At 36.4% G+C, this 15,488-nt stretch overlaps 1 protein-coding gene across 6 annotated transcripts; it reads left to right on the forward strand.

The window, feature by feature from the left end:
* The first annotated feature begins 1,138 nt into the window (after positions 1-1,138).
* On the forward strand, positions 1,139-15,213 carry LOC103973123 (dual specificity protein kinase YAK1 homolog). 6 transcript variants are annotated; one of them, XR_010485165.1, is made up of 19 exons: positions 1,139-2,094; positions 3,655-3,851; positions 6,206-6,359; positions 6,599-6,708; positions 6,814-6,883; positions 6,966-7,048; positions 7,138-7,216; positions 7,338-7,378; positions 7,639-7,761; positions 8,299-8,449; positions 8,538-8,652; positions 8,777-8,859; positions 8,967-9,041; positions 9,488-9,562; positions 9,749-10,330; positions 10,479-10,548; positions 11,660-11,839; positions 13,499-13,676; positions 14,789-15,213. XR_010485165.1 is itself a non-coding variant. In XM_065099164.1 (19 exons), exons 1-19 carry the CDS (start codon positions 1,975-1,977, stop codon positions 14,795-14,797), a joined length of 2,442 nt encoding a protein of 813 aa, XP_064955236.1. In that variant the 5' UTR covers positions 1,140-1,974; the 3' UTR covers positions 14,798-14,967. The 6 variants fall into 6 exon arrangements, 5 of the variants coding, with proteins under 5 accessions (XP_064955236.1, XP_009385881.2, XP_009385882.2 ...); XM_065099164.1 differs by having other exon boundaries at positions 1,140-2,094; positions 11,713-11,839; positions 14,789-14,967; XM_009387605.3 differs by having other exon boundaries at positions 1,234-2,094; positions 9,749-10,382.
* The last annotated feature ends 275 nt before the right edge of the window (positions 15,214-15,488 follow it).

Genomic DNA, 15,488 nt, shown 5'->3' on the forward strand with positions numbered 1-15,488 from the left:
TTGAAACAGAAATACAGAGAAATAGGGCAAATTATTTGTGTACAGAGAAGTAGCACATATCGGTCGTATCTGACACACATATCTTGCCTCAACCAATAAACTTGTGATCTGGATCGTTGGAGTCGAGGTGTACTTTGGATTGGTAAATAAACTTATTCCTCATCCAGCTTAATTTTAGCTGGATCTCGTTAGGTCCTGGTTAGAAATGTCATCAATGTCTATACTTTGCAATCATTTGTTGGTTGGCCACAGTCACAGAACTTTAGGTCATATATTAATGGGGATTTGTATTGGCTCTTTACTTTGCCCTTTGCGCATAAGTGCTTCTTTCGATTACTTATCTCGACATGCCACCATGTATCTGTCGCCTGTATATTGTGGCCAAGAATGCTTGTTTCTTCTACCAATCTGTATATTGTGCTGAAGAACACGTTTGTGCTTCGTATCGTTCGGAAGGTAGGAGAACATAGAAAAAAAGGGGAGAAGGTCAATAATTATTAAGAGATCGAAGATATTTTTAGTTCTTAATTCTTGCGAGGACAGGTTCTAGAATCAAGATAAGATTGATCCCTTTGTGGACCAATCTTTTTTAATTCGGTCTTTCTTAAATTTTGAGTAGTTGCTGAATTATAGAAGCTACTTTCAATCGTCAGATGATTACAGAATCAATTTCAACGCTTCATTTCTGGAAGAATATTTCATTATAGTGCTTCCGATAATGTTTCGAGCCCAATTCAAAACTTTAATGTAGCGATGACTACAAGTCTGCATGAGCTGGAAGGTGATTAATTTTCTTTTCATCCTCTTATTTTGTGCCAAGTCTGCTTTGTCTCATGTAAATCTTGAGTTCAAAGTTGTCAGATGAGATCAGGCCATCGATGGACCGTCTTGTCCTGTTGTCCTGTTTAGCAACTATTCCTGTAGACCAAGTTGGTGTGATGCTAACGATAACTTGGGGTATTCAAGTCATAGTCCACGTGTTCCCATTTCCACAAGCCATGCGATCACAATAGCATACCAAAACAAGGAGAAGCCTACCATGACCGAACAGGGCCACCGTCATGGGAACAACCTGTCTCGATGGATCAGATCACTCACTGACCTTGCACGCGTGACGTGGTCTCTGATGACGGGGCCGATATTTTTGGGTCCCAGTCACTGAGAGAAATCGCCGCAGTTGGAATCGTCCCACCTTCGCCGCCCACAGGACTCCCAAACTCCACCTACGGTGTGAGGGCCCACGTATGCGAACCATTAATATTTGATTTGGTCACCGTGCCGGTTCCAGAACGGGGACGTGTTGACGGGCTTCTTAGGAAAGCGGTGTTATCGAGTGATTTCATTCTCGCGAAGCGACGCGCGAATCGAGCCCCTCGAGGGAATTGAGACGAGGGCGCAAACTCTCCGGGAACTCGAGAACCTCGCCGACCACGGAAACCCTCCGTCGGGCCCCCAGCGATGAAGCAGCTCGTCTCACGCAAACAAAAGCCATTGGTCCTTTTTCTAACGTCTCTTTTTTAGGTGTCTCGATCCTGAACTGACCGAAGCAAATCTCGAATCTACGCCAGTGAACGGACGAGATTGGTCTCCAGATTCCACACGTACGATGGGTTTGTTGTACGCATAGGATATCACATGCGGACGCACAGCAGTAGACGATATATATATGGAGGAGCGGGAGGACCCGTCGAGACCGAGGCGGAGAAGGGGAAGGGAAAAGAATAGAGGAAGGCGAAGACCCCTCCGTAAACCCTACCTCTTCTCGATTCCTACCATCTTCGGTCGACCTCCGGCTACCCACTCGACGGCGGATTGGATCCAATTGCGTCGCCGGATGTCGCGGGAGGTTTTGTAGAATGGGACTGGAGTCGTCCGGCGGGTCTCCTCGGCTGGAGAATCGGGCGATCGACTCCTTTCGCTCTCTGCTTCGACCGATCGGACGTTAGCGACGCGATACACATCGCTGGTGGAGTTATGGATGGGGGAGGGATTGGAAAGAACAAGCCGCAAGCGTTCCGTCCTTATGAATCGTCGCAATCTTCCTCCGGACCCTCTCTGGTTTTCGGCGAATCTTGCGCGACTGCGAAACGATCTGTATGTCTTTTAAGACTTTACCTTGATCTTATCCTTTCTGTATTTAGCTTTGGTTTATCTTGATCGGGAATTCTTTTATTTGATTATATATTCTCATGTACTTTTTATTATTCATAATCATGGATGCCTCAAGTTTTAGCGCATAAAGCAAAATTAATCTTGTAGTCACCAGGATGGGCATGATATTATCTTCTGATTAATGGCGACGTTCTTGCCTCAAGTTCTTCAGGCATGTCAGCACCGAACCATTCCTGGATATGAAGTTCTGGTTGGTCATTATAAGTCATATGCGGAGAAAATATTTTCTGTATCTGCTCAGAGTTTAGCTCAAGTGAGGCCAATAGAATGCATGAAATAAAGTCAATGACAACCATTCTGTTGTTAATTGTCATTCTTGGAGGCCAACAGTTGTGGCAACTGTGCCTTTGATCATCTGGTTGGACAAAAAGCTTTCATTCTAATTGCTTTATGTCACTATTTAGTAATAAGCTGTTGCTTGTGCCCAAGAAAAAAGTAGCCTTTAGAAGTCATGAGAGGGATATGGTCAAGGTAATAAGTGCAAATTTCTAAACATGAACATCCTCGTGTTGAAAGGACCATCTGTCCCATGTCATCATCACTACATCACCAACGGAACCATTAGATGGGAAGATAAATTATTGCTTGTCCACAAGAAATTTCCCATGCACCGAAGGATCAACATCATCTACTCATTGCTGTTGGCTGGGTAGGAGAATTGAGCTTTCTGCTTAACACAAAAAGATTAAACTTTCTCAGACAAGGAGGCTTTTATCCTTTTGTCTCTCTCTCTCTCTCTCTCTCTCTCTCTCTCTCTCTCTCTCTCTCTCTCTCCTTCTATTCTTCTTTTTGTGTTTATATTCCTTTCTTCTTTCCATTCTGTTCTCCCTCTGCATTTGCACAAGCTGTAAACAAGTTTTGAACAGACTGAAACAACCCTACAACTGTGTATAATCATTGATCCAACAAAACTCTTCAGTATTATATTTATAAAATTTTTGATGAAACTTGATAATGCATGATCTTCATCATTAGTGATTAAGTCTTTGGATAGTGAAACTGAAGCCTAGTTCTTATAGCTAATCACCTGCACAACACATTTGTGGTTATTCTGGTCGAAGTGCTCTGTAGTTGCCCTTGCACCAAGTCCACAACCACTTTTTTTTTTTAATTGGCCATTGAACATTTGCCAGTTCACACACATTCTCTGGTCAATAATATTTTTATTTAGTTCATCTTTTCAAGTGAAAATGCAACAACAAATTACTGCAGATAAGCTCAACAGTTTTTTATTGTCTCATCCACGTGTGTAGCCTTAAGTGTATATCAATTGACCTAGCTATCAAATTTCATACATCTGAAAATTATTTTTGCATGAAATTGTGTTAATCAATTTTGTTCAATACATTTTAAATTGATGCCATTAGTGTTCAGCCATTCTAGGTGAACATTTTATATAAGTAATTCTGAAACAGTTTCATCTGTGGTAGTAACTGTGGCAAAGAAATCATGATGTTTTGGTGATGTTTTATATATTTGCAGCTAGTTGAAAAGCTAACCAAAGGCATTGTTGAAACATACCGCAAATGCAACCCTGGTTTCAAGTACTCTAATGCATCGAACTGGAAGCGCTTCCTTACAAATCCTTCTACTGGAGTAAAAAATGATGGCTATGACAATGCATATTCAGATCTTATTTTGTATGTAAATCTTGTATTGTGTTCAGGCTCGAAACAGAGGTTAGTTCTTCAACTCATTAATAGCATTTATGTTGTACTTCATCTTCATTGTATGGCATGTTGTGTGTTATAGCAAAACTATTTGATAGAGCATGACAAAGAATATTTTGTCCTTGCTTGTGTTATATGTTGTCAGAAGTGGAAGGCTTTAATCTGGGGGCATGAAACTGCCATTTCGCCGAGTTAGTCAAATTAGCAACAGTGAGATAAATTAATATGCACTGTGGAAAATATACTTCCTACCGTCCTACAAAGAATCTTGGAAATGTTAAGTAGTGTTAAGAATAATATTATATAAATATAAGGACTTTCCAGGACAAAATCTTGCAAGTAGAAGTTTTTGGAATAAACTAGCTAGCTATTCAGATAATAAGAAATAGTTGCAAGTAGGAAGGTATTGCATGGGAAGTTTCTACTCAAGCAATCATAAACTATAGACACAAGATTTTCTAAGCCCCAAATTTCTAAATTTTCAATTAAGGTTTCCTTATTTTTGTTTAATTTCTTGCAAATAGGAGACATGTTTAACAAGTTTGTGATGCAGTGCATGGTGAGCAGTGAATGCTCTAAGTTCCAAGACAATAAATCCCAAGCTCAATCCTATCAAATTTCAAAAAAATGATTTGTATCTTGAGATAATTATGAAAATTCAAAATCACCAAAGTACAATGCACCATGAATTTAATATGTATTGTAATTTGTGTTTGACTTTTAGTAAACTGTGACTCATTAATTAGGTAATTGAGGGATTCAATGTACAAGAGATCTATAAAAGGGAAAGAAGGAAGATTGGTGGGGTATTCTAGTTTTTGAAACCTTATCGAACTTTTGTATTTCGAGTTATTAGCCCTTAGTATCTCTTGAAATAGAGAGAGTTCTCTTTGTTCTCCCATATCTCACTTCTTTTCTCACCCTCTCCTTCTCTCTTCTTTTTTGTGTCACATCAGTTTGTGTGAGAAGTTTCCCTTTTAATAAATAGAAGATCCTACTGTGAGAGTCACTAGTTCCAAAGTTCTCTTAATTTTCAGTTAAGGTACTTGTTTGTTGTTTCATTCTTATAACCAGGAAATAGTTATAGCAACTTTGCATAAGAATTTCCTCCTTTAAACAAATGAAAAATGCTGGTAGAGACTGACTATAACAGAAAACGTTTTAATAGTCATTTTGGGATACAAATATTGTGATTTTATTTTTCTAAATGAGCTCCTGGGGATGTCTATTCATTTTGTAGCCATATGAACCAAAATCTACTTTGATTATTATTGTCCTTTTAAGTGTTGCGAGGAAAAATGGTTCATCAAGGACAAGGAAATTACAAGTATATGGATTGCTTCCAGGTTTTATTAAATCCCTGTTTTGCATAATTTTGAATGAATTATTTGGCATCACTAAGATTGACACCAACAGATTGCAATATTTTCTGGTGACAGCCTTTTAATTCTTCAAACTACTGCAGTAATAAACTGCAAGCTAGAAACGGATGAAGATCAACTTAAAATGAAATGGTGACTGAACAAATAGGATTAGATTATGACTGAATATATAGAATGCAACTTTACTGATTTCAAATGAAGAAATGAAGGTGTACTTGAAGTAGATGTTTCATATGATACAAAGATCCAAGATGTTTCATTACTTTGGATCAATTGGATAATTGAAATGTATATTACTACGAAAATCATGTAAAGATAACCAGTTGAAAGCCATTTAATGCATCAAAAGTAAGATGCTGTTTTAGATTTTCAATTAGGCTAAGATTACTATAATGAAGAGAGGAACAATAGAGTGGAATTGAAGAGAATCAACCAAACAGAAAATTTTGGCTTTCATATAAACTCAATAGTGGAAAGGGCCTTAATCAACTTCAATTAGTCTGGACCTGAGCTGAGTTGCCACTATGAGAAACAGAGAACAGAAAGATATGGAACAAGCAGCCATAAAGGACATTATGGGCTTTCATGTGACCATAGCATGTGTCTGGTGATCAAATGAATAGGGAAAGAATCCTGTAGTCAGCCTAGCTAGTTGGCACCTAAAACTCTTCCTTTTTCTAAAGCATTGGTAACTAGTGGGTATAAGATGCATGAAGACTGGGATTGTAGTTCTGACATATGTGCATGGGGATTCAAATGCCTTGTTGTTGTATTTGTCAGCCATCCTTCCATGTATACTCTTATAAGTTATATGCTATAACCACCATATGGAGTCTTTTAGGAAATGGACTAATTTGCCAAAACTATATGACTAAAGGTATCTGAGAAAAGTAAATCTGCCAAACTTCAACCAATATCTGCAGATCTAAATATTTTGCCTCAAAATAAATTGCAGATAATTTGTTGTTTTGGAAATCTTAGGTACATTGTTAAAGACATACTTGGCCAAGGTACATTTGCTCAGGTTGCTAAATGTTGGGACATGGAGACCAACAATTATGTTGCCATTAAGATTATCAAAAATCAGCCTCAGTATTATCGACATGGAGTATTTGAAGTCCATATTCTGTCAATGGTAAGCAAACTTTGTAGTGGAACTTCTTATTTATGCAACATTACTGTGTATATTCACACATTCCTATTTACATAGTAAATGTATTTATATATATAGAATATGTTCATTCTTGCTCACAAATATATAGATGTCTGTATATATTTATAATAGTGGACAATTGTAGCCTCAGATATGTATGTATTTATAGGTACTGTATTGAAGCATTGCTTACCCGTAAACTTAATGTATTTATTTTGCAGCTCAATCAAAAGCTTGATCCTGATGATGAGCATCACATTGTGCGCATGCTTGACTATTTTTTATTTCAAAATCATCTTTGCATTTCGTTTGAAATGCTTGGGTCAAATCTGTAAGCTAAAATTTGTAGCTTTCTCTTGACTTTTGAAAATTCTTTATATATATTATTGTATATCATATTAGATTAATCAGCTGATGATGTTTGTTGACATTCTAGGTATGAGCTAATAAAAGAAAAAAAGCATAATGGATTTACATTGGATGTCATACAAGACTTGTGTAAGCAGGTGTTACTTGTACTTTTCTACATTCTCCTTCACCTGATTCAAATTGATGTGGTCCTTGAATCTTTTTCTCTATTTTCTTCAGATCTTGGATGCATTAATCATCACAAGATATGCTGGTATTATCCATTGTGATTTGAAGCCAGAGAATATCCTTATATGTACAAGGTGAACTTTTTGTCGGTTACAATTTGAACCTAGTTGTAGGATTTTTTTATTACTCTTGAACTTTAAATGTGGCATCTTGAACTACACAGTGAGAAACCACCAAAAATTAAAGTAATTGATTTTGGGTCGGCTTGCTTCATGAGTAAGACAATATACACATACATTCAGGTTTGAATACTGATTTGGTCTTGCAATGTATTAATTATTTGATTTATTTTATATGCAAGATGTTTTATTCATCAGCTTCTCTCTTAGAATTCTTATTAGTTCATTATTTTCTACTGTGCAGAGTCGTTATTACAGGTCTCCAGAAGTTCTCCTTGGCTACCCGTATCCTTGATGATATTTGAACATGATGTATTTAGAACTTCCAACTGGAGAAGTAATCATTTCAATTCATGTATTTTAGGACTCTCTGCTGCTATATGCTCATATCTGATCAACAGAATAGGTCTGGTTTCCACACAGTTTCTCATTCTGTGGATCTCAAACGAGCTTTGTTGACCAAGAGTTTCCATTTATACCAAATTTTCAGTATACTTTACTAGAATTATACAACAAGCTTGAGATTGTAGCTTAACATGTAGTAGATATACAATTGCCATTGATATGTGGTCACTTGGGTGCATTGTTGCTGAGTTGTACTTGGGTTTCCCTTTGTTTCCTGGGGAGTCACAATTTGATGTTCTAAAGAGGATGACTGAAATACTTGGGTATATCTCACTTGGTTAAAAAATTTTGCTACTTCTATCACACATGTTCTTTTTTTACCAAGAACATTAAAGATGCATTGCATACATGCTTCCTTATGTTTGCTTTTTTTCATTGCATTGAAATTTTTATAAGCATGCAAATGGGTTCCCTACACAGCTTAATGGCGAGAAAAGGTCAATGTAGCTGACCGCAAATAGTTGAGACATTATGGCTTGTTGTTTTGTTGTTGATACAAATTAACTCTACTTTGCACCAATTACATTTTTCTTTCCAACTTTCCCATAAGGCACAAAGCCAGTTACTGTTTATCACTATGATCCTATAAAATTAACATTTTTTTTCAATCTATTTTGATTATTTTTACAATAAACCAGTCATGATTTTCAAATTTATCTTCAAGTTGCATATGAGGTTGAATAAATTTTTGAAAAAAATGGAACACTTCTCCTAATGCAAAATATTCTTTTTTGGCTTTACCATGTTGTGCTATATTATAATTTTCATAAGCTTCCATCTTATTGAGTGACTTTGTACAGTGATCAGCCTCCTGATAATCTCCTTAGGAATGCAACCAAGACAAATAATTTCTTTAAACATGTTGGTAGCATAAACCAGTTGGTGGATGACCAGTCTGTCAAGATAAACAGCAGCGCTTACCAAATTCTAAATGAAGAGGAATTTGAAATTGTGAGTCCTTTGGTACTTATTATCAATTCAATGTTGAACTAAAATGAGACTTTTATCTTTAGTGCCTTACAGTTGTTATTGTTTCCAGAGGGGATTAAAAAGGCCAAAGATAGGGAAAAAATATTTCAGTTTTGTGAAACTTGAAGATATCGTTGCAGAAAAAGCTTACAGGAAAAACTTGCCAGATGAACAATTTGACAAAGGTTAGCGTCATATTCTTATTTGTTTTCCTGAAGAATAATGACCATAACATCGGACACTTAAGTATTTAACAGGTACATATTGTCTGTCTTCTATTATATACTTCTGATTGAAATCTTGTCACAGAAAGTGCAATGTGCTTGGCATTGATTGATTTCTTAAGGGGCCTTCTTGAGTTTGATCCTGCCAAACGATGGTCACCTTTGCAGGTTAGTGAAATCATCTGGTCTGTAGAATTTTCTTTACTTCCTTAGTGTTTGATTTACTTGTCTGATCACAAATATAATCTTTGATCTTTATCTGGCTGCTGTCTCAGGCTTCACACCATCCATTTGTTACTAGAGAACCCTTTTTGTTCCTTTACAAACCTCTTCCAGAGACTCCACTCACTGTGAGTAGATTTAGTGTACCAAGATATTAATAATCATCACATGGTTAATGTCTATGTCAAGTTATGTGTGTCATCCATTCCATCAGAAATGCATAATGAATAGCATTAATTGTTATGTTGATCTTCTCCATTTAGTTGCAAGCTTTAGTTATATGATGTTTTCTGAGATGAAGTCCAAAGCTTCCTAAACATGTTTGCTCTTTGTATTATGTAAATCTAGTGCATATAGGTTTTTCTCCCAGCAATCTGTAAGTATTTGTTGGTAAACTTAGGTAGTGTGGCTTTTTTGACAACTCAAAAATCAAGTTTATGCTGGCCAGGGTCATCTCCAGCCCACATAATGGATATATGAAATAGGGTGACATTTTATTTACATTCAGGTGCATGGCCAGCCCTCGTCATATATATATGAAATAGGGTGACATTTTGTTTTCATACTTTTTCAGCCAGTTTCTCATGCTCTTCAAGTGGAACATGATCCGAGGCAAGGACACCAGCTAGCAGCTGGTCTCTCTCCAGAGGTCTGTCTGTAAGGTTTTATAGTCTCTTAAGCTATTAATAAAAAAAGTGTAATCAACAGATTCCTTTTCTGATACTGTTTCTTATTATGGTACCAATACTTCTGCTAGTGTTTTCTTAAATGAATGAAGGCATCTTGTACATTTTGTTGTGAAATTGCTATAATGACTTCTGTTTTCACTTCTTAGGTTGCAAGTATGAACAAATATCTTCCACAGAATAGCTCTAAGGTTTTACTGGCGCCTTCATCCTATGAAAGTAGCTATGGCAGCTCAGAAAGCCATGGAAGCTATAATTATAGTGCTAGTCTTGGAAGTGGTTGCAGAAGTTATTCATTAAAAAATAGCATGTTGGATTACTCACCAGTCCATTCTTCCCTTTTCCAAAGTGCTAAAACAGGGGGATCTGTCCTTGGTGTTAGTGCGGATGCTAGACATGTTCCATTCTGTCATGGGAATGGTTTTGGTGTAACTCCTAGTTACAATTTCTGGCCAACGTCCCTAGGAGCCAGCCCCTCTCAATTTACTTATCCAAGCTTGAAAGTCCAAGAATCAAAAATGTTTCAAGGAGAGTATGCTTGCCATTCCCCAGCAGAAGGCAGCTTTCATGATTTTCCATGGGGCAAAGCTTCTAAATTTGTTAGAGAAGGCAAACATGCCTATAATGGATCGTTGGGTATTCAACCTCATGAAAATTCATTCAAGTACTATCATGGCCTTTGTGATGATGAGACGAGCTCTAGTTATGAAGACTCAAATCATCAAAGATTTGTAAGTTCTAGTACTTTTTCAGCCTTTCATCATTCTAACAACAGGACACAAGGTGGGTTCGGAAGTTTGCCAATGTTTTAACTCTTCTGATAGGACCCTCTTAGCTGTATGTATATGTGACTTAAATGCTTTATCTTGGTTATTTCAGAAGTGTCATGGGACAAGCCTGAATCAAGTTACTTACCATTTGGTCCTGGAGATTGGGATCCCAATTATAGGTACAAGATGTACCTTCTTGCTTATTCACTCAGTATTTTACACTATACTGCAGCTCATCTTACTAAAATTTGCTCTATATTGATGTATCTTGACTATTTTCTAGTCAACTACTTATATGAGATGCTTCGTATTTATCCACATGTTGCTTTTGACTATCCTGCAGCTCCTCTTTGTAAATATGCTTGCTTTTTTGATATATTTGAATTATTTTCTACTTGAGATTGTATATCTCTGCTCTTATTCTAAAACAAAATGAGTGAGGATATAAAACAGCATAGTCAATGAAATAGTCAAGAAAAGAAATTCTTGCAATTTTCTTGATAGAAAAGTGTGTATCAATTGAATACAGATAAACAGTTATCCTTGACACAGTATATGATAACAGAAATAACATAAAATTAATGGTAAATTTGATGAAATAAAAATAATAACAATGAGAAAATATATTATTGTGATTTGTTATAAAACTGACACAACAGACTGATACCAATTCAGAAGAGAAAGATGTATGATGTGAATATCTTAGGTCCAGGGACAAAGTTCACTTGAGATTGCAAAACTAGATAACTATTTTAATTGATTAGTGAAACAAGATTACAAGAAGGCACGCGATAGATATGAGAATTGGAAGCAAAGCTTTTTTCATTGTTATAGCATTGTTTGGAGAGCTCAAAGTTTGACTAAGGAAAGAAATTGCATTGGTACTGCATTTACAAACAAAAAGTGGCTAGGTGATTCACCGACGACTCTCAGCTCAAGCCTCAAGGCCTGATACCTCATAACTCAGTAATTGCTTTTTCTTTCTCTGTGAACAAAGATGAGGGGATCTTATGTTAGCCCTTCTGCAAGCCAGGGGGGCTACACATCACCCTAGGCTTCCCCCCCCACCCCTCCTCAATATTTTCATTTTTGTTGATCCCTTCTACTCCTGCATTCCAGATAAGCAGTAACTATCATAATAATATTACAAGAGAACTTTGGGAAGACTATGTTACCAGTCATACTCTTAGCATGTTTTTAGAATTTGGCATATATTGTCTGGTAAAAATTGTCTATGATGCTATAATTTGATAAAGATATTGGATTTAACTATTACTTTATATGTTCCAGTGATGAATCCTTGGTTCAAGGAGATTGCTCTGAGATCAATTCTCTGGCTTTAGGGTTTGACAGTGTTATCCGCCTTGGTTGCTCAATCGATTTGAGTAATCAAACAAGTGGAATTGGTACTTTCCCCTTGAACCATCAACAGGCACTTGTGGGCTCAAATTATATGTATGCAGATTCAAGGTGTGGTCTCCTTCTCTTTAAGAATTCTACAGATTCTACAAATGACCATAATAATAGCCTGCTAAAATCATTTAGAACCTAGATGTTCTAGAAATTCAGTGCTGTAAAGTCATTGTTTATTGCATTCGCAAAGTCTTTTCTGGTTGCAAGTTAATTGCTGGAACACATTTCTTGAGCTGTATAGTAGGGGGCATCCCAGTGCCGAAGGCTTTCTCACAGTGCAGCCCCTACCTGCAAATAGAAAGGCTGTTTTCATGAACCAAACCCTAGTCACCCAAGTTATAAGAATAATATGGATTTGATTCATACTATAACTGTGGAGGAATGAGATTGGTGTGTAAAGTAGCTCTTACATGTCAACTTTATATTTTAATTATGGACAATACATGCCCATGTTGACATCATATATTTTGGTTACCGTGATAGTGTTTGGTGTCATATGCAAACTATATTGACATCATATCCAATCCATGTTGACATTTTAATCAAGCTGTTAAACAGGCACTGATGTGGCATAATGCCTATGCAGTGTAACATGTGGATCAGTTACCACCACATCCTGTGCTGTAATGTTGAAATCATTATTCAACTACAATGATGAAGCCTACTGACAAAAGCTTTTCTTTGTTAAAGGGTTTTCTTTCAGTTTCAGTTAAGCTAGCACTGACCAACAAGTGCTCCTTGGACTTCAGCCAAGTCATGGAGTCCCATGTCAGCATGTTGAATCTTTGGTTAGAACTACCTGACATGGATATTTCGGTTGAGTCAAAGTATATGATTTGTATTATCGGGTCTTCTTTTGAGATGACTTATGACCAAGAATCCATGTTCATAACATGGAAATTTATATGCATGCTAGAGCTAGGGCAAGCAAGACAAGACTTGTGATGGTGCTATTTTTAAGAAATTGCCTTTAATTTATAAATCATTTAATGCACAGTTTATAGTTCTTTTTGTAGTTAGAAAATGGTGAAATGATTTGAAACTATAAAATGATCAGGAAAGAGAGAAAGAAAATGATTAAGAGGATGTAAAAAAGAAAGAATGTAGGATGGCACTCTCATTTTGGAGGAGCTTAAGAAATCAAGGTGCAGTCTGTTTAATATTTTATTTTACAAAATTTGGAAATTAAAAGAATGTTTTAAGACTGAGGAAATTTTGGGATGTCAATCCCAAAAATAAAGGAGGTGTTCGATGTTGATCAAGATGAATTAAGCTAATATGTTGCAGTACAGGATTTTAGAAGAGGTGGATCAAATGAAAACTAAAACACAAGATGAGTATTTCTAAAAAACCAACATAGTGATGTAAGATGAATTATCTTTTAAAATTAATATATCTTAGATCTATAATATATATACTATAGAAGCTATTTAATTATTGAGACAGTCACTAGAAAAACATAGTATTACTGATAGTCACTAAAAATAGGTAGGAACAAATGAATAATATATGTGCAAAATTACTGGCAATATTATCACGGTGTAAATTGGCAATGTTAACAGAACAGCATCAAATACTAGAACGAAACCACATATAGTATAAACGAAGCCTATCTGTTTTTTTTAATTATATTTGTTGTTTGCTTTACTTATATTCTGCTTTTTATAATATTGTTCTTATCTTTGATAGTTTTATCATTAAACTGTTATCTTGCAGGAATCCCCCTGTTATTCAGGGCTTGCATGGTGGATATGCACATCCGGTGTCTCTTCCACATTCTGTATCTCAAAGTGCACAAAACACACCCAGGCATTTTGGACAACAGTATTTTCAGCAATTTAATCACCCGCATACAATGCATACTCATAATCTGTGGAATCATCAGAAGGCGCAGGTAGTCATATCATCCATAGTATATCGTATTCACAATCTCCTGCCAAAATTAAGATCAATAGTTGCTGTGAAGTTGAACAGAAGCTCTGTAATGTTATAACAAGTATTTTATCTTTCTAATTTGAAATTGTAATATTATATATTTACTATATATCTCATTTTAAGTAGTTGTCTTTTTTCTAGGGAGTAGCAAACATATCTATAATGTACTTATCTTGATGTCTGTCCTAGATCTGGCTGATGCTTAACTTCCAATCTGGATTTTGTGTTTTTGTTTCTTTAGTGATACCTTCATCTGTTAAAGACACTCATAAAAGTTCTTTTTCGTGCTTGGAATGCCTCCTGAGTTGTGAACAGAAGCTCTGTAGCATTATAACATGTTTTAAACTGAAAAAATCACATAACATGGTTTATATATGATACTTCATTTTCCTAGCGAGTATATGTACATCTCCATGAAATGAAGTGCTAGTGCAGATGTTACACCTGCAAGTGCTTGGGCTCTCTTGTAGTTGCTCTAATATATGTCAATGATAAGCTTGCACCAAGGTTTTCATGGGCCATAGACCTGGATCTTTTATTGGGTATCTGTAGATACCCACCTCTAGTTAGCCATGGACATATAACCTATATCTCAAATAAGTTGTTATAGCCATGGAGATATAACCTATATTTTCATGGGCCACGCTCAGATAAGATGCTATAGCAGATTCCATACTTTTTCCTGTCGACATATGTCAAGTGATTTTAAAAACTCTTGTTACTGGGAAACCCCTTTTCTAGTTCTCTGAATTTTTTGTGATATAATTGTTTATACAAACCTGGAAAAGAAAAGCTGGAATATTTGAGGGATCATGCAAACCATAAAGGCCATAGGTGTAGTACTACACTGGTTGGAGCCCTTTTTTTTTTTTTTTCCGGTCTAACAAGGTTTTCTTTTTCGGTTGAAATTTGTACTTAAGTTTAATCTTATTTTGGAACTCCAAGATAAGCCAACAATGAAGCATAATTTATGTTGATTGCAGTCCCTTGTCTGTCTCTGAGTTTCTTTCTGACCTCTGATAAGCTCTCTTTTCAGATGAAACTAACAAGCTGATGTGTTGTGTTGTGTAGGGGAGATAGGTGGACTATCATTTGCAGCAATATTACACTATTCCTGGACGGGACGGAGTGTTTCCGGCGGAAGAGATGGCGCTGTCTGTCTGTCTGTCTCTTGCAACCGATATCGGATGGTACTGGACATCCAGTTTGTGTTTGAAAGTATAATTTTTCTTTCCCGTACCTTTTTTTTTCTTAATCTCTGGCTGTTGTTATCTTGTTTGCTCTGATGGGGTTTGTCAAGGAAATGCTAGAGATGAATCTCCCACCACATTCTTTATGTTATTCTTACCTTGAATAACAGAAAAAGGTGCCGTATGTTTGGAACTTGGAAGCCAACATATGTCCAATATCTCCACCTTAAATTGTATTTGAACATTGTTGGCTTTGGACCTGTTTAATAAATGCCTGCAACCCCACCTATACAACTTGTAGTTTTACCGAGACAACAACAAGTAGGATATATGTATTGCAGGAAATTGAACTTCATTTCTTACGATGTAGCTCTTCTAACCAATTGGTCAGTTCCTTGTGCAGTAAACCTAGTAACCGCAGTAGGTGGTTTATCAGTACCGATGCATTCTTTGATAGTTGATATGAAACTTGGGTTCATACATTCTTGTGAAACTGGTTTTACTGTATATCTTATTTGAAAGCTTGGAAAAACTTTAAAATCTAATACGACTTTTAGATATAATTGAATACTCCCAGCACC

This window comes from Musa acuminata, chromosome BXJ2-3 (genome assembly GCF_036884655.1).
Source record: "Musa acuminata AAA Group cultivar baxijiao chromosome BXJ2-3, Cavendish_Baxijiao_AAA, whole genome shotgun sequence".
Taxonomy (NCBI): domain Eukaryota; kingdom Viridiplantae; phylum Streptophyta; class Magnoliopsida; order Zingiberales; family Musaceae; genus Musa; species Musa acuminata.